The 21,885-nt window shown below is 42.3% G+C and overlaps 1 protein-coding gene across 1 annotated transcript in view; it reads right to left on the reverse strand.

Moving 5' to 3' along the window:
- Window positions 1–21,885, reverse strand: part of LOC120836368 (SEC14-like protein 2) — a 37,099-nt gene that overhangs the window by 4,420 nt on the left and 10,794 nt on the right. The window contains exons 3-10 of the mRNA XM_040205201.2: window positions 21,804–21,847; window positions 17,977–18,039; window positions 16,260–16,353; window positions 14,985–15,079; window positions 7,197–7,275; window positions 7,048–7,128; window positions 4,557–4,643; window positions 3,470–3,576 (exon numbers count right to left, since the gene is read on the reverse strand). Coding sequence (XP_040061135.1) covers window positions 3,470–3,576; window positions 4,557–4,643; window positions 7,048–7,128; window positions 7,197–7,275; window positions 14,985–15,079; window positions 16,260–16,353; window positions 17,977–18,039; window positions 21,804–21,847 — 650 coding nt within the window. The remainder of the gene's footprint in view (window positions 1–3,469; window positions 3,577–4,556; window positions 4,644–7,047; window positions 7,129–7,196; window positions 7,276–14,984; window positions 15,080–16,259; window positions 16,354–17,976; window positions 18,040–21,803; window positions 21,848–21,885) is intronic.

The raw sequence follows: 21,885 nt of genomic DNA on the forward strand, positions 1-21,885 counted from the left end.
ATTGAAAGCGCTTCGAATTGTTCGAACGAACGCAATCGTTACTTGTTCAGTTACACTGCCCGCGTTTTGATTCTTGGGGCGTGTTGCCTAAATTCTATGCATTTTTATTTAAAATGAAACACCGGAAACGCAAGGAGATATTTGCTGAGCTGTGTAATCGCCCCAAATTACACCAATTCCATTGAGGAATTGGTGTTATACACAGTAGGAGAAAACAGGTGATAAATGGCAAAATTAATACACCTAATATGTAACACGCGCATAAAAAGCAACTGGATCTCACCCAGCCTCACCTATTACCCATAATTTACAGTAGACGCTCGACCGCTTTCGACACTAGAAAAAATGCGTCCATGAAAAACGAGTATGATAAGACAACATTCATGCAGCGGCGGATGTCATAATGAGCCATTGAAACGGCGAGATGGCCACATGGTTGAAACTCCACGTAGGACGTCGTGAAAAAATGTGCGGAATGGAATTTATTTTTTATCAACACCCAAAGAAGAAAGCACCATTTTTTTTTAATATTTCATTTTAGATTTTTTTTTTTTTATAAAAACTGCTTTTACCCGACATAAAGTGTGGACACGTCCAGACTCAACTTCAACTTTTTTTTTACTTACAACTTTATTGTTTCTCTCTTCGGGAGAGGAGGAGGGAGAGAAAAAGCAGGGGCTTGTCGCTTCACAGGGTTTCTCCTCCCCACCAGCAACAAGTAAAACTATTTTACATACCAGTGATTCGTGCAATAAAGTTTACATAGAAGCAAAACACACAACATTAAACGAAAAAAGATCTCAGATACATTACGAATGCTTATTACAAGGCAAAGGTTCCGTACAAATAGGCACAGATAAAGCTAGAGAAACAAAGAACGAATATTCCTTCAGCTTAACCTCATCAAATTTGTGCCAAATATATGTGTACCATTTATAACATTCGGAAATGAGAACTGCAGCATCTTGAGGCTGTAGTGTGTTCTCGAGCGAAGCTTTGACCATCTGTTCACACAACGGCTTGCATATGCAGGCACACTCCGCATCGTATTGGCGATCGAGGGAAAAACAACTTGGATTTTGTATTAGAAACGTTTGATATGTCAGACGAAATTTATAGTTGTGCTGCTCTGTAATTGGAGCTATGTGAAGGTTTTCTTTTTTTTTTGGAGGGGGGGGGGGGGGGGGGGGAGGGTAAGTAGTTATGTGTGAGGCGTTGAATTGCGCATTGCACCTAATTCGGATAATTCTCTTCTGGAGCACACGAAAGTGATTAATATTTGTAGTCGTTGTGCTATCCCAAACAAGGAAGCAGTATTTACAGCAAAAACAAAGAAGAGACATGTGAGAATTTAAAATTTTCACATTTTAATTATGCCCACAACTTTTCAAAGTCTGCAAGCTGTATATTGTACTTCTGCGTCCCAGCTCATGTACTCGTACATGTACATGTACATGTACCCGAGAACCTTCACATTCTGTACAAAGTTAATATTTTGTCTTTGGAGAGAGAGCCCTTGAGTAGATAAAAAGACTTTTTTTGGTTCGAAAAAGTATTGCTTTCGTCTTATTTGTAATAATTACTAAAGAGTTTGAAACTGTCCCGTCACTTATCTTCTGCAGAACGCTATTTGCCGCACATAAAACGTGGTGGACAACTTCACCCTAGAAGAATAAAGTGGTGTCTTCTGCGTAAATTATAAAATCTGCAGTGTCATTTATACTCACTATATAATTTATGTACAAGTTAAACAAAAAGGGTCCATGGATTCTCCCCTGCGGCACACTTGACGTCAGTTTCCTTAAGATGGATCGCTGACTATTTATCACGACACACTAATGTAGATACTTTAAAAAACTGTCGATCATTGTTGAAACTACTCCTCGCACCTCGTAAGCATTGAATTTTAAAATCACTGTTTTATGGTTAGGCGGTCGAAAGCTTTTGAAAAATCAACGAAGACGCCCAAGGTAATCAACTTCTTTCCTATACTGTTTAAATTTAATTATTTTTGTTTTAATACCGCAAGTTCCGTCGGATGCCCTTCCTAAAGCCAAACTGGGAAGACATTAAGAGAGAGTTTTTTTACAGAAGCTGTATAATCTGTCGTGTATTATTTTTTCCATGCCCTTTTAAAACACTGGGAGCACAAAAACAGATCTATAATTACCTAGGTTGTTCTTATCCCCAGACTTCAAAATAAACGTAACCTTAGTGACTGCCATTTTTTTGTTTGGAAAATGGTCATTTTCAAGTGCCAAATTAAAATGTGTTAAATATTAGCAATTGATTTAATTGCATGTTTCAGGGGTTTGAGTTGAACACCATCTATGTCAGTTCTTTTGCTGTTTCCAAGGTTTCTGAAAACCGCTGCCACTTCCTCTGCGTCAGTGGGGGCAAAACAGAAGTGTGTCAGAGACGCCTCTTTCAAAATGAAATTCATCGGTAGCGTTACCATTATTTACAATGTATAGAAAATGGTCAATAGATAGTTCAGCTAACGCCAAACCGCATTTCGTCTTCCCCTCGATGTTACGCTTGATGGCTGTAGATTCGAAAGGGCCACATCTCAAAAATGAGTTAAGCTTCTTCCATATAATATCGATTCATCGCTAATTTTCAAAGGCAGCATAGAAATATGAACGCTTAGCCTTACGTGATGCGCTTGTCACAGCATTCCGCTGCGTTTTAAATAACGACAGCGCATCTATATTTCTGAATTTCATAAAGTGGTTGTAAGGGCGGCTTTTTTTCATGATTTGATTAGCTCCTTGGTCACCCAGGGATTCCGAGCTTTTCTGTTTGCAATTTGATTTTTTTTTTGTACGGGAAGCACTGTTTGTATATATATATAAAAATCAAAATAAATTATTCATATGATCATTGGCTCAAACGCTAGACAACACCATGCTCCAACCAGTACGGCAGACCTCAGTTTCAAATGCATCTAGATTGTTTTCTCTGATATTTTGATATAAACTGGACAGTCATCTCCGTCCTTCTGTGTCCTAAATTTTGAGTCGTCAAACATATAAAATCGCACCAGGTCAATTATCGTGGTTCCAATGACACTTCCAGAGACGTGAAATTCCTAGGCATTGGTTAGAAACAAATCTAGTAATGTTTTTTTCCAAAGGAGTTATTCGCTTGGGTTTAGATATTGGGTTAAACTATCTGTACGACTGATATAAAAAGAAAAACCCTAGGAACCTCGGTGATGAGGAAAGCATGTTGAGATTCAAGTCTCCCCCCCAAGAACAGAGTGAAACCATTTTCAACAACAAACACAAACAAATCGTCAATGAATTTTAGGAACGTTGAAGTGGAGCGGAGAGCCAATTTGCGTTTGGACCTTATGGTCCTCCTGCTTCGGCGAAACAACTCTTAGGGCTTCCTACTGTACAAATATAAAACAAACCAAATATTTGCTAGCAATGTATATATGCCATGATAAACAAATTGTTTTTACCAAGTGGGTGCACTCTCTGTCGCCATTAGGTCCCACCAGGTCTCCTCCCCAATGAGCAGGCAGCTGGGAAGGATCCACGTACTTCAACAGAACCGGCTGCCATCCTTCTACAGGAATGAGAAGTATTTTAGAAATTTGGTAACGAAGAGCCAGAGTAGACGCCGGACCACCGTACAAAAAATAAACTTTGTCGTACAGGGGTTTTACTTGGAATAGACACCGTGGAATCATCGTTTGGTTTACTGATGCAAAAGAAGGAAATCCTTCGACCTGAGGTGACGGAGGCCTCCACCCCAATTTCGAATTGTAGCTGAAAAGTGCCGTCCTCACTGAATTGTTTTAGCGCTAAGAGAGGCTCGGCGAAAACATGTACCGCCCATTTCATACCATCTGGAGTTGTAGGCTGAACTGCACTTGCATTTTAGGGAAGATATTCGTTTTTAGCGCAGTTTTTACTGGGCGTTCAACGAACTTCAATATCAGATTGTTATTTGTAACACGGGGAGAAATTCAATGTGAAAACCTATATAATCGAACAAAAGTATCTGGATGTCAACAAAGATGAACTAGTATTACTTAATTGGCGATGCAAATGGCAAGCACGTACACACGGAAACTCTGAGATGAAGTTGGAGGTCTTGGAAGCACACGTGCTAACAAGAGTAGATCAATAGAAGCACGCCGAAGTATTAGCCAGAACAGTCGTGGATCTGAGGAAACCACAACGTTCTCTTACATTCGGCCTAAAAATCTCCCCGTCAAGTCTAGCTCAATCGCAGCTCCGCAGCCCCCGGCCCTCGCCTTTTTTTTTCCTCATCACCTCTGCTACTTGTGCAACATAACATTATTCATGTAGTATTGAGCCTTTTCCGGCTGCGTTCACATTGACGCAGTTAAAATTTCCCATGTCTATACCCAGGCTAGTTACGTCAGGGCGCTTTAACATTCCTCTACCTGTTTTCTGTGTACATTTAAGAGATAAAAGTCCTCCCTCGTTCATAAACCAATAAAAGTACTGCATGCGCAATAACGGCGGACACGAAATTTCTTAAGACATGAAGAAATTATGATGCGCTTAGTTTCTTACCGCGTGAGAATACTTGGATTTTTCCCGCTGTTCTTTCAGTCACGAAGTGTCTGATGAACTTCCAGGAGATTTGAAAGAAGCTTGGAGCTGCCGAAATGTTTGCAAACGCAAGAAGAAAAAAAAACGTTATTCGTTCGTAGTTAACTTGGGACTGTTACGAAGTATACGCTAATAGTGCTATTTTTTGTTTTTCCTGCAGAGGTTTAGAAGTATATTTGCCACATAATTTATCCCGTGTCTTTCCTAGTTTGTTTTACCTATGTGCGAGCGTAAAGAAAGCTGGGAAAGCGAGCGCAATGCTCTGAGGAATCCTGCTATGAATGCGTGCTTGTGAACTGAAAGTGCGGGGCCAAGTGGGCTAGCGCACACCAGCTCGGAGCGCCTGGAGCGAAAGCTCGCGCTGCAGCACCAAGTGATCCTTGGTTCAATCCCCACTCCGGCCCGTTTCAATCTGAATGAGCATCGTACCGGCGAGCGATCGTGTATCACTACTGCCTGGTGCACATTAAAGACCCCAGGCTAGCGGTTCTAAAGCACTGTCTAAATGTTTCCTCTACAGCTGAGAGACAAGTCGCCCATCGAGGCAGACTACCTTGAGGCTGTATAAACTTACCCACATTTTAATTGTTTTGTGAACTGAAATCCAAACTCCGTGCCCAGATTTGTGGTCGCGTCATTCAAAAGCCTATGAAACAACGCTAGCGGCCACTATATTTTTGTAATAGCTTCCTACTCAAAGCGTAGGATCGGATCCCAGTTCACGCCGAACGCCGAAGAAACACTCATGTCTAGTAACGCTCAAAGTGCATGCCCAATATATGGCTGCCCTAGATAATCGGCGCAGCTTCTACTGAAGACCGCATACTTTAGAAAAGGGCCTGTTGTGAGCCTGCCAAAGTTAATTACATGCGTATGCAGCACTTACATTCTAGTGTGGGGCACAGTAATGATGGATTCTCAGTTGATAGGCCAACCAGTGGTTGTGTATACATGCATGTGATTAGCTCATCGAATCGAGACGGACGACTATGATTGGATATAAACAAAATTAAGAAAAAACTTCCATTCATGGTATTGATCCCACATACATTTGTATTTATGCAATTGCATTCATGTAAACGTAGCAAGTGACGACATGGCTTTTGATTGAAGCATAGCACCAGGCTGTGAAAGCAGGTCAATGTTTATGAACACCCCACGCACCTATTTTCTCGCATAAGACAATCATCTCTAATCACAGTGGTCGTCGAAAGAACTTTAAAACAATTTGAGGCAGAGACACATTTCTTCCAGCAAAATGCTTTCAGAGCTGTCACGCTTGTATTTTAGAAACCAAAGAGTACAGGGCTTCGCCATTCACCTGACTCGGTCTTATGAACCTTCTTTATAAACCACGTGTAATTCCCTTGGGATGTACGGTACGTTCCCCGTGCAACTGTGAGGCGCCTCTGTGCAATAGCACATAAATCACAGAATAGTTGATTAATCAATTGGTTTTACCATCCCGAGGCTCAGATGTGGTCTGTGTCATTTTCCACATGGTTTTTAGGGCATAGTGTGTATTGCAGCGTAAAAGTAAGAGCAAGCAAGCTTGCTGTGTGGAGCCATCTAATTGGGTCATGCTCTTACTACGCCAGGAATGCATCTATACATTGAGCCGTAATACCTCAAAATGTTTCGAAAACGTAACTTCAGTTAACTGACAAGATGGTGCTGAAATTCTGTGATAAATAAAGTGATTAAGTTGAAACATGTACAAGTTATTAATTGCAATGGCGTATAAGTTATTTAAAACTCACAACACCAATATATGTGCAGCTATCATGAAAAGCCCCCATATCTACGTCCATAATACGTGTGCGTTGAGTTCATAGTTCTAATTCATGCAGGTCACTCGGCGTAAAATAAAAGTGTGAGAAACGTTAAAACCAGACATTGCAACTTGTGCTGGGACAGAGCGCATGCGAAACATCGGTTTCAAAAACCCAGATTCAATCGCATTTGAAGACCGATCAGTATACAAGGCTGATAATTGATAAATCACACAAGAGGAATTGCAGTTATTCGACATCGTCTAGATTTGCAAGAGAGTTGGCACTGGCGTACGTTTAGACGCCTCAGAGCCGGTAACGATTTGGTTACCGTTGAAGAAGGGCAATTAAATTTCATATTATTTCCTGTTTTGTCTAAGGGGAAAATTTTATCACTATTTTGCGCATGGCAACCTCACACCGTAGTGAACAATTTTGTTGACGCATGCCAACTTCATATAATTTCAACCTCATGTTAACGCGTGGAGAACGTACTTTATTTCGCATTTCTTCCACGATCCGATTCAAACCGGACTGAACAAACCGAGTGTCCAGGTTCTCATGAGTAACACAATGATTGCTAGGAGCAAGTTTTTTAACAGCAGCTCCATGAAATTATATATAGGTTTAGAATCAAATACAGGACACTTTCACCAGCATAATGATGACTCTTAACTCACCGTTAATAATGAAACATTGTTCAAGCATCTCAGGATAGTAATTCTCGTAGAGTACACTGAGGAGACGAACGAACTCGACCACTTGAAAGAAAAGAGACTGTCATGAAGGCCAAATGCATTCCATAGCCGGTGATATTTTGAGTTTGTACCTTGGTAACTGTACATTTGTCGGATGCCGAAGTTGTCATAGTCAAAAATGACGGTAATAGTGTCCACGAGCTTCCCCAGCTGTAACAAAACATATCAGTGTCCTGCTTTGTAAAGCGAAAAGAGTTATCTTTCACAAGCGATATAAAGTCTAAGGGCCGGTTGCACCAACGCCGCTTAGCGCAAAGCGGAGCTTAGCCGGGAGCCTAAGCTAAGTTTCGGTTTCGTTCGGTTGCACCAAAATCGCTTATCGCTAAACCTAGCACTAAGCTACGCTTATCGTAAGCGCTCAACATTGGGCGCTTTGCTTTTGGTTGTTTCTTAATCCTGAGTTTAAAACATGGCGGCTGGTTTGTGGCGGTCGACGCGGTGGACGAAATTGGTTGTACAAAGTGTTTTAGGCTACAACAGCGTGTGAGTCTCGACAGAATTACCTTCGATTGTGACAAGGATGCAAAATATTGTCGCGTGAAGTCTTTATCGACCCCTGTTTTCAAGTTGGCTCTCCACTTTCACTGCGTGTTAGCCCTAACCGAAATCCGTTCGGAGCTGTGGGGCTCGCGTCTGTCTTCCCGTTGGTTCTTCTCTGAACGAACTTATTCGTATGTACTGTACTTACTAATTTTCGCATAGCTTTAACGTATTGTTATTTACCACCTTGTTTATTTCTACTTGCAACGCATATCCTTCAATCCGATCAGCGCGTTGAATAGTGGCGGTACATGATCTCGGCGATCAGCTGATTGTCGACACTTCTGCCGTTTACATCAGATTGCGGCGCTTTTATATTATAAAACAGCGAAAAGTCAATTTCTTTCGTTTTCTGAGTTTTGAGACAATCTTCCGTGAATTTTTCTTGTCTCGCGAGTAGAATCTTGGCTTCAGAAAACTGTATCGTTCCATAACCGTAACTTTTCTGGTGATGACGTTTTTTAGGAATATTTTGCTTTATAGCTTTCATTCGTTCATTCGTAGCGACGACAACCTCTATTTGTGGCGACGACAACTCGACGACTTTTATTCGACGATTTCCGAGCATTTTCACAGCTGCCGTGGCGAGTTCGTCACTGTTTTGAACTTCGTCGGTCTCAGGCATGACTTGATTTTAGTAGTCATCTTACCTGCCTACTTATTCTTGATGATGTTTTGTCTTCAACGATGTAGCGAGCAGAGCGTCCTTCTCGCTTTCGGTGAGATTTGGGGCCCCCGATGGCTCCTTTTCCAAAATGTGAGCACGAAAAATACTGTCACTGTCAAAATATTCCGTTATCGACCAATATTAAACACACAATCACAGATGTGAAGAGCATTCGTGTTTATTTAAAGCGTTGACTCCTGTTTTTGAAATTTAAGCGAAAAAATGTTTGAATTCGGAGATCTTTGAATCCTTACTCACCGAAGAAATACAGCGAAAAGCAGACGCCGACTACAGCAGGTTTTTTGTTTACATCACGAGATTCCCCACCGCCAATCGTATTCGTCCCTTTGAGCGTTCCCTAGTTCGCTCTGTTTGTCCCTACATTTCCTAGGCAAATCCAGAGTTTAGCTAGGGGCGCGTCTGTAAAGCCGGGTTAACGTTGGTGCAACCGGAATTTAAACCCGTGCTTATCCGAGCCCGGTTTAGGACGCTAAGCCGACTTACGAACGAGCCGCTTTGGGTTAAGGTAAGCGACGTAGGTGCAACCGGCCCTAAGTGTCAAAGGTAACACTAGTTTAAATATCCGCCAAAATACGAAACTGACAAAAACAACAAAGTGTATTTAGTGGAAAAAAACTAGGACAGCAGTCGGTGACATCATGATACCTGCGGTTTTAATATTCGTTCTTATGCCGTTTGCGATAAGTGCGGAAACGAGTACGTTTGTCTCTTTGGCTGCCACAGCTTCCGAGAAATTCTTTAAAACAACAAACATTCGCACTGACTGCTTTCTTTTCTTTAACGTAAAAAACGTTCAAACTAAACGCTTGATACCTTTGTGTTCAAGTGGAAATTTGGGCCAGTTGGTTCGTGATCAAAATATCAAGCGCCAAAAAAAAAACAAAAAAAAACGACAGGACAAAGAGTATAAAACAGAGACAGGGCGAAACACAGACGAGTACGTTCTCCCTTTCGTTCTCTCTCTGTTTTATACTTTCTGTTATCTAGTACATCTTACCAACCCGCTCGTTGGGAATATAGGACAAAGAGGAGAGTAAACAGGCTCGTCCTGTTTACTTTCTTTTTTGTGCTGTCGTTTTTTGGCGCTTCATAATCTGATACCTTAATTTGTGTCCTTTTCAATAGCATATGTGCCAAAAAGATTAGAATACATTATTAACTTCTCACACTTTCAAGTCTAAACATAGGATTTTAGATTAAAGAGGGTCGCGAAAATTCCTACTTTTCTTTCCCCAGCAATTTTTTATGCACCCCTGTGACCTCATTGCTGGGGCATTTACAGTATTCCCCATTTATCATAGCGGTTATATGGCCGAGCAGATGATACGTAAAGCGGTCACGGAATGGCATTTTACCTGCAATCCTACTAGAACATCATGTTTCATCGACGCCTTTTTAATATTAGCAGCCTTGCAAAGAAACATAAGATAAAAAAAAAAGATATAATATTTTCTGAACAGTTAAAACGCAGTAAAGCAAGTCTTATTTCCTGTACCAACGTTTCGGTGGTACCTTATAACTGGGATATCGGTAGCACGTTAAAAATGTCAAAACAATCTATGTAAAGTTTTAGTTCTATAATACTGCTTGCTAAATAACCTGCATAAACTGTAAATAGTTTTTTTTACATGTGTAGTGACAGTGAATAAATTTTCTGCTCGTAAGATAATTTAAAGGAACATTTAAGATTGTTTTGCATATAAAGGCTTAGCGTTCGTAAAAAAAAAAATTCCTTTATTGTTGTGATGCATTTGAATAAGTGAGCTTCGAAATAAAAACGATAAAAAGCCACTTACCGCAAGAGTTTTTATAAATGTGAGTGCGCACTACAACGCAATATGACCAATGATGTACCGCCGAAAGGTACAAAAATGAGATTGTTGCCCAAGCACAACGTAAAAAAAAAAAAAAAAAAATTTTTAAACGAGATAGGCAGTCATCGGAAAAGTCCATCCCGGCTAGGAAAGCACACTACTTTATTATAACACAAAATTCGAGATAATTGCTCACCATATAAACTATATTTAACATTCTCGACTAAAAAATATGTACAATAAACATTAAAAAAAAAAAATTTCGTTTTTTTTTTTTTTTGAAGAGTTACAAACTTAAGCGTTTTGTGCCCCCTTTTGATACCGTTTTCTTGTAACGCGGTACTAAGTAAAATACACATGTTAGGTTTTAATATTTATTTCAACTACAACTGTTGATATCGGCGAGAATCAGTATAACCCAGTAAGGAGACATCAAAGCGTTTCTATCAATTTTATAAATAAATAAAACCATACTGGTCAGTACAAGCACCTCCTCTTATTCGCTCGAAATTGTAATTACCTTATACAAACAACAAATAACATCATAAAAGGGCTAAAAACTTGGCCTACCTCAATACAATATTTTAATAATCTGTGAGAATAATACAAAAAAAACCTGCTTTTTAGTCCCAAAACATGAGAATGATAATCTTTCTAGCGGCATCATCTTGCACTGCTCCCTTATTGAAAAAGTAAGTTCAACATTAACTACATCAGCTACTACATTCCATGGACTAAGCACATAAACGGCATCATTTAAATACTTGCTGGTATCATTGGTTTGCTACATGAACGTCGTTTCCTTCTCCATTATGCGTCAAGTTACTACTGAACAATTTTTTTTTATTTCCTTTTAAATATAATTACCTGGTCTGGGATACCCACCTGATCTCTATGTCCATTTGCTGGATTGCGTTTGACCAGCTCCGACTATGGACGGAAACGCGGCCACGGTCGGCCATCTTTTTGGTAGAGTTATATTACTTTAACCATCATAGTAATATGGCGGACAGCGCTGTGGCGGCAGGCTGTCATAAAAATAGCCTTAGTCTAGTGCACTGTACCGTGGACGATATTTCGTGCTTGATTGAAGTTGTTCGACGAAGCAGAGTCTTGAAAGCCGGCGTGAACGGTAGCCCCATGTTTGGGGACCCAGCGAACGTTTTACAAAAGTGCAGCACCGAGGGGAAAGCAGCGCAGCTCGCATCGAAAGCAGACGCCGTACCGGGAATGGGCCCCTCCGTAGTTTGACATTGCTGACAGGCGGTGGTGTGATTTCGTTGGGGGTGAAGTCGTGTGCTCCCGAAAGCATGGATACGGATCAAGAGACGCCGTGGATCTGCTCGCGATCATTTATCATTTGGGGAATTCCCCCCCCCCCCCCTCGCGGGTGTATATATTCACATTAATATGGACATGAGTTCACATACCCCCTCCTCTATCTTCTCCCTTTCCCCACTTCCTCACCTTTTTAAAAAAAAAAAAAAAAACATTGGTGCACCACAGAGGCCGCAGTGTGTACTCTGAATTCACTATTGTTTGTTTTGCTTCTAGGCTCGGTATTTTGAACATGAATCAACAAACACCCCCCCCCCCCCCCCCCAAAAAAAAAAAAAAAAAAAAAATTTAGCGAATTGCACAGGTCAGACAAAGCGTGGGCACCTAAAGGGTGTTCGGGGGTCCTCGAGCCAAGAGGTGTATTGCCCCAGTCATCCCTTTCTGAAAAATACTATGTGGTGACTCACATTCGCCCTGCATAAAAAGCAAGGCTGGACACTTCTCTGCTCACTTCAAAGACAAAAAAGACGATAGCAGGCGCTTGTTCTGCTACGGTTGGTAAATAATGTTTTTTTTCTTTACTTTGGTTAATTAATAGTGACAACTATCATTATCGTGGATTTGTTTTGGGAGAACGGAGGCGTCCATAATAGCGAGACATGACTGTGACGTTAAGCGCAAGCCATGTATACAGAGGCCATGGCAACGCTCGAGTACTCCTAGCACAGCCAAAAACGAAACATACGTTGAACAGCTTGGTAAGTGTGCAGTAGCATAAGACATCGTACATGCAACGTGACCGTAGAGAACAAAAAATAGTAGGATACAGCACGATAAGGACAAGTTTGAATGATGACTAGTGATTAAAATTTTTGAGTGCAGATGACATGGATAAGTTAGTAATTATCTATATGTCGAACTGGAGAGGAGTGACTGTGCGCTGTCAAGACCTTTCTAGGAAGTCTACAAAGGTCTTGACAGCACCCGTCACACTGCAATGCCGCCAAATTATTTTACACCGAGCGGGAACAGCGGGGGCAGGTGGGCACCGGGCAGGGATTGGGAGCAAATCCCCGGCGATGAGAAGGAGTCAGGTGAGATACGGCTGACGGTGGATGGAGCCAGCGGGTAATGGCCGGGCACTAGGCCTAGCGCCTGCCCATCACAACAATTCTCCGCGAACAGCGAGGCTTCGCGCCCTTGACGAGCACTCTGTTGTCCGCAGGCGTCCCAGCAGATATTCGCAGCCTATCGATGACGGGGGGCCCCTTTGCCGAAGGTGTACTAGTCTTGTAAGACATAAGAGGAGCCGGAAATACGCAAAAGCATGTGTGTGTCCCGCCATCGGCCAAATCCGCTTTCGATGCGAACTCTGCTGCTTTTCCCCGGTGCTGCGATTTCGTGAAACTTTCGCTGGGTCTTCAAAGATCGGCTACCGTTCACGCCGGGTTTCAACAATATGTTTCGTTGAACAATTTCAATCAAGAACGAAATAGCACTAATGGTTATTTTTATGGCAGCCTGCCAGTATAACTTCCACAACGCTGTCTGCCACGGATGGATGATAGTGGCTGCACCAGCTGTACCCTATCTAACAGGCAGTAGATTGCGGCACCATACCACTATGGTGCGGTTAGACGTAATATAACTCTACAAAAAAGATGTCTGTTAGTGACCGCATTCGCGGAGCAGGCACACACGATCCAGCAAATAGACAAAAAGATCAGTGGAGATGCCACAATAAATACAAAGTTACGTAGAACATTGTTATTGCAAAAGAATGTTCTACGTAAAACAAATACCACACTTTTATTCATTTGAAATATTTTTGAAAAAGCTTTACCACTACGAATAAAAGTTTAACATTAAATATGAACAAGGTTATTTAAAAAATAATACGTTTTTAATAAATTTGGTATCATTGAGAAAAAATAATTTAAAACAGTTCACTCCTCAATTTGACTTCTGAATAGTAGAAACGTCCCTCACATATTACGGCCTTCGAATTATTGAATGGACCTGACCAACAAACACTTCCACCAATTTAAAATATTAATATAGTAAATTCTAGTCTACGTAAACTTCGTCAACTCTATATCTAGAACGTACATTCGTTGCTTTGTTGTTTCCTAGATTTCCTCTAAGCGAAGTAGAATTAGTTCACAGTGTAGAAATTTCTTCAGAGAACTTTGCAACCATAGTATAAGGCTGAAAGCCTACAATGCTTATTCATTTTTATTTATTACAGCGCAGCTTTTAGGGGCCCGTTTACGGCTTGAGCGGCGTCGGCCTCGCCGTCGGCGTCAACGTCGCCGTCGCCGTCGGTGTAACTGCGATGTCACGTGACCACCACCCCCAAGGTCACGTGCCCCCCAGGTCACGTGACTCCCCCCCCCCCCCCCCCCCGAGGTCACGTGACCCCTCCATCCCAGAGTCACGCCCCCCCCCCCCCCCGAGGTCACGTGACCCCTCTCCCCCGAGGTTACGTGACCCCCCCCTCCCCGAGGTCACGTGACCCCCCTCCCCGAGGTCAGGTGACTCTCCCCCTGAGGAGATTGAAGAATGAGGGGAGGAGGAGGAGAAGGGGTATACATTACCCTCAGTACCCTTCCCTCCTCCTCCTCAAGAGCTGCGCTCTAATTCGGCGTTACAGGGAGTTGTGAACGGCTTTGAGTTGTTTTTTGTTTTTTTCACTCTATTGTTTGTTGATATTTCTTTTCTTTTCTTGTGCTTTTGTCAAGGGATCTTTACATAAAAATAAAATTAGTTTTCTGCACCTCTGTGTACCTGTAACGGGCAGGAGACCAGTCAAGCTGCTTGAACCGCTTTTTTTCCCAAGCCCCTACCTAGAATACATTCATAGGTATGTATTGTGTATAAATTGTTATCTCTATCTCTTCCTGTTTGCTTTTGCGCGACTTTAGTGGCCCTAGACTATACGCCTCACCGTAGCCTGGCAAACGGTGAAGTCTATGGTCCCAGTGACCCAATTACTGCGTTGGAGGGATTCACGTGATTCTACTCTATCTCACGAGCCGTGCGCAGTGCTGTCAAAGCCACGGGCAGGAGTCAGAGGAAAGTCTTTTTTCTGCGAATTTCGGGCTGCAGTCTTATCAACCCGGGCGGGAAAAGCGACGTCTGGGACATACAAAAGAGGGTCCGGGTTACGAGGGGGGTTTCCCCTGTTCCTAATCTCTAACTGCTCCGGTTACGGTATCTACCCTGTACCCTTGTTACACACTGTCACGTGCTTTACCACAAATGCTCTTATTGGCTGAAGGGTGCTGTAGCGTTCGCTCTTCGCCAAGTTACAGTGAACCGAAACATAATGTGAAAATTAGTGTAGATTTTTATAAAACCTCGTCACACTTTTAATTTTTTAAACCTTCCTTGCATCAATTCGGTCATTATAACTGCATTAGTGGAAGCCTATTTTTTATTCACTGGAACACTGCTATCTCTGAACCGGTTTAGATTATTGACTGCCATGTTCTATGCTTAAATGAGGTCCCCGATTTCAAAATCTTCTTTGGGCTCACCATTTTGCTTTGTCCCTTCATGTCTGCGATGATCTTTTCAACGATAAATGTGACATGCTTGACCAACACCTCCTTTGATACGCACTGCAACATTCCTGTGGGTAACCATATCGTTCTTAATGCTCTTTCCGTTACAGACCTAAAAGGATTTTATTTATTCAAAAATGAGATGGGTAAAAAATCAAATGTGCACAATCAAATGTAAAACGGCAATTGTAAACAACAAATATACTTATTCCCAGCTCTGCCACTTCTCCACCACCAGCCATCAGCAAATTGCAATATTTTGACATTAGGTGGCGGCGTCTTGATAACGTTTTAGACTAACTTGGACAATGCTTTCTTTTCGATGAGCAGCTGAGTCATATTCTATAGTTTAGTTTTTCGTAAGGTGGGCCACGGTGGGGCTTCGAGCCACACGAGCATACCACTTGATCTTGCTATCATTCTCAGTTATATGGGGAAGAAAAAATGACGCGACAGGCTCCTACAGCTTTATTAGGCTCGGAGAGATTGTGGCCTTTCAAGGTTTCGATAGAAAATCGCTAGCTCTTCGCCGAGGAGTGTCAAAAGAGAACATCATGCTTTCTGATCGCTGTCTGCGAGCACCTGCCCATTGGCATCATGCTCGCAAGTCAGAGAATTGGTAACATTGGTTTGAATTCAATACAATTAAGGATGTTTTTATAATGTTAGAGCCGAAAGTACAATAGACCAGTGAGAACGTTCAAAAAACAAAGAAGAGAAGCCAATGATGCACCGCCGTGAGTCGATTGGGCCTGAGAAGCCGGCAGCCTTATATGCATCCCCTCCCCCCCCCCCCCTCCCCCTGATAGGTTCTGAAATATATACATAACAGGTCAAGGCGGCAGAGTGGTGCTTGTTATGATGACTGGTGCCACATCAAAACCTTAAAGCACTGAATAGGTTTATGCTCTCAAAAAACGAAAATAAGCAAATACACGGAGAAATGTACAATTCCTCGCAAGAATCGTTCTTGCAACTAAGAATATTTGCCCCTTCCCCCTTTCCTTTTTTTTCTAACTGTCCACAGTAAAAGACAAACATTCCTGCGCTTCCTACAGCAAAACGGAGTTGCTCGTACGTCGATTCCGTTTGTCCGCACCACTATACGGTTTACGGGTTCACTGCAACAAAAAATATCTTTGACAAACGTAGCATTGTACGCCTGCGTTAATGTACAGCCAAGTTCAATGTTTTAGTGCTCCCAACAGCGTCTAAATGTTGCAGTGTTGCTGAAGTCTTCAATGTTACCTTTGAAGTCCGCATTGCCGAAACGCAGGATCCAGAGGGGTCGGCCTTCACGATCGTGGTTACACAGGCCGCCAGGATAATAGAGCCTGAGCACCTAAAAGAACATCTTTTTTTAGCTCGCTTCAACACGTACTCGGATAACCGGCGAATATCCTGAGCTGTACACAATATAAAAATGTTGCATCCAAATATCTCACCTCAAGAGCAATCGAAGCGCTAACTGGATGCAGAAACGGAAAAAGGGACACTGACATATATTTCGGCAAAAGAGAGAGCGTTGGCATGAACAAAATCTTATAGGTGGTCGGCGTGAACACTTTATGTTACCTTCGTGCTGGAAAAACGCGTATATAAAATTAAGAGAACATTGCAATAATGAGTTCCTATTATGTGAGCACATGTCGAAATTAGTTTCTTCCCTTAAATTTCTGGTTTAATTATGTGTTTGTTCTAAATCACTAAATCTTTTTGTTTTTCTGGATGCGGAAGAGCAGCATTTTTTCAGTGAATACCAAAGTATACGGTAGGAACAAGAGTCGCGATTAACTTACATAAATTACGCACTAAAGCCCCCCCCCCCCCTCCCTTTTGCCCCACAAGAGTCGAAAAAATATGAACAAAATTAGGACTAAGAAGGAGTGGCGATCTAGGCCTGAAGTTTGTTGGGAGAATTATAATGAGCTCACATTATGCCAATCCATCACTACCCTTCCATCTAGTTCAAACTAATGTTGCAGTTTAATATTTCACACCTATAATTTTCAGATTAGTAGAATAGTTTCATATGAAAAAAAAAATATTGAGATGAGCAAAGCTGATGAATTGTGGGATCATAAACAAATTGAAGCCTTACCAGTAATGTTTATTGCCCGGCTGCTCATATTCTTTATGTATATGATACTTGAACTTCACTAATCTGTATTTCTTAGCAGATCAAAGATAGTATTGATAAAAACAATTAGGGTTCTGCAAAATCTTCAGCATGCGAAGGCATAGGTATCACTCGTTTCAGTGCTTTGATCGCTGCGAATACTGGCAACAACATAAAATGTTGGGAAAAAATATTTTTTTTTGTGTTCTTACTTGTTAGATATATTTCCCCCCTAAACTTTATAGCCGCCTCCCACCGACAACCCTTCTTGATTTAGGTGTTTCATAAGCTGTAGAAGCTTTAAGCGTAATAATGTTTTTGTATTGTATTAAGCGTTAGCAGGGTGTTGTTGCCATTCATTGCAATCCTCTCGTCTCGCACGCTCACGCCAGGAATAACGTACTGCCAGGATCTGACACCAGGCAATGTTCGGCTATATGGCGGGAATTTGCGAAGCGCTCCACTGATTCTACTTTGAACTTATATTTGTGGTCCGGGACAAAATAAACGTAACTTAAATTTGCATTTGAAACTCAGAAGTAACAGAACATAAAACCGGGAAAGAGAGATTAATAAACATTGAATACCAAAAACCAGTTGTTATTCGTTGAAAAGTACTGAAAAGTACGCTCCAGCATGCAACACATTCATTAATGTGCTGCATGCTGGAGTGTTATTTTATGTATGCAATAATAAGCATTAATTATAATGCAATCTTTTGGGTGAAGCGCCCCAAAATGCAGCACATTAGTGCGAAGTTTGGACAAAATTGCACGTTTGAACTGAAGACAGAGTCTATACATACCGCCAATTATTATATGAAATTCGAAAATGACACAGGCTCACCTCTGGAATTTCGTGAGTCTCGATAATTGAGTCGATATTCTCCCGTTGTCGCCAAATAATGTACTAGAATAAAAACAAAAAAGAGCTCAGCGTGGATATATGCATCAACAAAAACACAAGAAAGAGATTTAGCTAATTAATTCGAAGTTTTTCAATTGGCCTTCACGGGTACTGGTGCCACTTTAAGTGGTACGTTTGTATACATCAATCTTCGTCGCTGCTCTCGAGCGTTTTTTAAATTCTTGAAAGCCACGTGCATCCGCTTTTTTTTAGATTAAATCTCTTGGTTCTTAGAACGAAAGTCCTTATCAGTTTTGTTTCGAATTAGAACTTTATATAAAGGTAATTTTGCGACCGACAGGGCAGGCGTTCGATGACGAAATCTCACTCAAGACTTTAAGCACCGATCACGACAACCCCACTTTGCTACCCGTAGAGTGGTAGTTAACCTGATTAGCTACGTGAGATACATTACGAGATACAAATGATTTCAACAGATGGAGTTTTTTTGTCCTGTTTGTGCTTTCCGGTGCTAGCTTCGTTGCACACATTCAATCGTTACGTTTACGAGCTGAGCTGTCAAAATGACGCCTAACCAATTTAAGGCTATTTATCTTGCAAAAAATACAAGAAACGTGAGTGCTAAAAAAATATCGGTTCAGTGTCCAGTCCTTTTTGAAGGTTTACACTAAACTTTGTTTTTGAAGTTGATGTGATGGCTACTAATCACCATATTGATTCGGACACTACCAAACGCAGTAAGTCACAGGTCTGAAAGGGCCGGTACCAGCGTATGGATTTACCACGCGATGCCCCAATGCCACTTCTTAGGGAAACTAACGATTTACATTAAAAAAATAATGGTATACAATTTAACATGACATTTAATTTTTTAGCCAACGTTTATGCGGAAATCGTCAAAAAAATGCCTCACGAAGAATCGTCATGAAGTAGTGTCATGAAGGACAGTCTCTTCAAATTCATCGCTAAATATATCCGGAAAATATTGTCACGTGGTGTCCGCTTCCCTTCGAAATTTAGAGAAAAAATGAAAGCCGTTCACAACTCCGTGTAACGCCGAAATGGAGCGCAGCTCTTGAGGAGGAGGGAAGGGTACTCAGGGTAGGGTACACCCTCCTCCTTGTCCTCCTCCCCTCATCCTTCAATATCCTCCGGGGGGGAGGTGACGTGACCACGGGGGGTCACGACGTGACCTCGAGGGGGGAGGTCACGTGACCTCGGGGGGGGGTGGGGTGCTCGCGCGGTGCATGTCCCAACATGCACCGCTCGGAGGGAGCGGGGGGGGGGGGGGGGGGGCTCGCGTGGTGCATGTCCCAACATGCACCGCTCAAAAGGGGGGGAGGGGGGGCTCGCGCGGTGCATGTCCCAACATGCACCGCGCGGTTACGCCGACGGCGACGGCGACGGCGACGCCGCTCAAGCCGGAAACGGGCGCCTAAGAGCTGCGCTCTAAAAACAAAGGATACGTGAACAACAGGTAACCTCAAATCACTCGTGGGTTTTTCTCCCGCTAAATCTAGCGGGGAAACACACGTCGCACTACAACGTCATGTGTCCTCAAATCACGTGACGCTACATTCTGCGAGGTGGTTCCGCGAGGTGGTTGTTTGCGCTCTTCATATTCTGCTTCTCGGCCTTTGTCTACATGATCGAGCTTGTGTATTTTGTATTGACTAGATCATTTTCGCAGGTTGAATGCTTGTCTTGATTTCTGCGGCGCAGAAGAAATCATTTATGTAGTAGGTAGGCGTTTGCTTCGTGATGATAAAGGATACCAACACTCCTTTGTTTCTAGGGGCACCTTGACTAAGCAATAAGTCAACCAGGTGAGATAGTAACAAAGTACTCATTGCTTAAATAGATAGGTCACAAAAATAGCACATCATCAATCTCTATTCGTTGATCTGAGTGTCCACATATCCGTCTTTGATATCTGTAAGATTCGAGCACGCTACGCGCCAAGTATTTCTCGTTCGCTGGGTATCTTCTTCTAAATTTGTCCTTCTTGAGTCTCGTTTTTTAGACAGCAGCACTTAGGCATCCGTTTCCGGCTTGAGAGGCGTCGGCGTCGCCGTCGTTGTCGCCTTCGGCGTAACCACGCGGTCCATCATGGGAAATGTCCCATAATGCTCCGCGCGGGACCCTCGTGACGTCACTCGTGACGTCACGTGTGACGTCAGGAGGGTCTCGCGCGGTGCCTTATGGGACATTTCCCATGATGTCAGGCGTGGGGAGGAGGAGGGGGGGAGGAGGACAAAAGGGAAGGGAGGGGGAGGAGGGGAGGAGGAGTAGCTGGGAGGATGAGGAGGAGAGGAGGAGGGAGGAGGGGTATACCCTGCTCTCAGTACCCTTCCCTCCTCCTTCTCAAGAGCTGCGCTCTAATTCGGCGTCACAGGGTGTTGTAAACGTCTTTCATTTTCTCTTCTTTTTTCTGGAAACCTAGCTCTTCCTTTTTAATTGTGCCGAAATAAAGAATTGCAGTGTGGGATCCTTGTCGAAATAGCTACAGAAAGCAGTCCTTAAATGATTCGAACGCAATTTCGTTTTTTGGGCGCTGCAGAACTCGCAGTTTGAAGAACCCGCCGGGGACAAATTCCATGAGGCATCAAATAATTTGACCCTCCGTATTGGCCCATTGGAGCTTTGTGTGATGCGTTGTAGATGTTTCAAGAGGAATTGGGTTAATAATATTTTGTGTAATGACTTCATTCGCTTTAAAAATTTTCCACTCACAATTCTTCTGTACTGTTCTATTTGAAGTGAACGTAAAACAAAATATTTAAATATTCAATTCGTATTGTTCCGAAGATATTCTGCGTTAAATATCTCCCACAATAAAAATACATATTATATGTGGAATTCCGTATATCTATACGCAATCCCGTTCCAATAAAGATCCGCATCAAGAGGGTTTATGTCACGTGTTTGAGAGCTGTGGGAGTGGAAACATATTCGTAAATAATATATTGGTCTCCTAGAGCTAAAATTCCCTTATATCCACCGTTGCGGTCTTCATCATCTGTAGTACACCTAGAAAGGAATCCGTGTACACCAAAGCGAGTTTATGGAAACCACTCTATAAAACTAAGTATTATTTTGGCACGTGACTTGGCGCATTTTGAACTTCGGTTTAGCCACGCTGTGCAAAGCTATGTCACGTGGCTTTGCTTTGCACAACAAGACGACAAAACCTAAAAGTGTGGGAAAACATAAACAAGGTTCGCACGTGACGTCAGTCTACCCTTCTCTTTGGTGGCATGAAGCGTCTCTCTTACGCAGCGGAAGCTATCTTTTCACGCAGCCCTTTCCCCCCTTATGTCTGACCAAGTGACGTGAATTCAAGGAATTGTCTGTGTCTATGTTTTATTCCTTGATTGTTTGCCTGGTCACCGTCGGTGAATTGAAAGGCTGCAGAGGTTTTGTCGAGTCAAATATTTTAACTTCGTGCCACCGGAGTTTACGTAGTGTCGGAGTATGCCATCTGTAGCAAAATCATCATTGTTTGATTTATTGATTGGTTAGTTCATTGAGTGATTGATTTCTTGATTTATTGAATGATAGATTGATCTTTGGATTGTAGGCACTATTCTAGATGCACTTCGTCTTAGTGCCTCGGATTAGTATTAGGAGAGTGTTATTATCACAAAGTGTAACTCACTTATAAAAACGATAAATTTACCAGACTTGCCATAGCTTGATGGAAGACACCAACCGAAAGCCCGCTGTTAAGTTATTGATTAAAAGTCATCGGAATTTCGCAAGGGATGTTCAAGAGTTTAACGTTGTGGAAAAGCCAAAATACTTACATCTCTCAGCAGTTTCTCCGACTTGTTTATGTCGAACTCCCGAGCTGCATAACGAAAGCCATGATTCAGAGTAATTCAAATT

Source organism: Ixodes scapularis, unplaced genomic scaffold (assembly GCF_016920785.2).
Source record: "Ixodes scapularis isolate PalLabHiFi unplaced genomic scaffold, ASM1692078v2 PGA_scaffold1__304_contigs__length_218370807, whole genome shotgun sequence".
In the NCBI taxonomy this organism is placed as follows: domain Eukaryota; kingdom Metazoa; phylum Arthropoda; class Arachnida; order Ixodida; family Ixodidae; genus Ixodes; species Ixodes scapularis.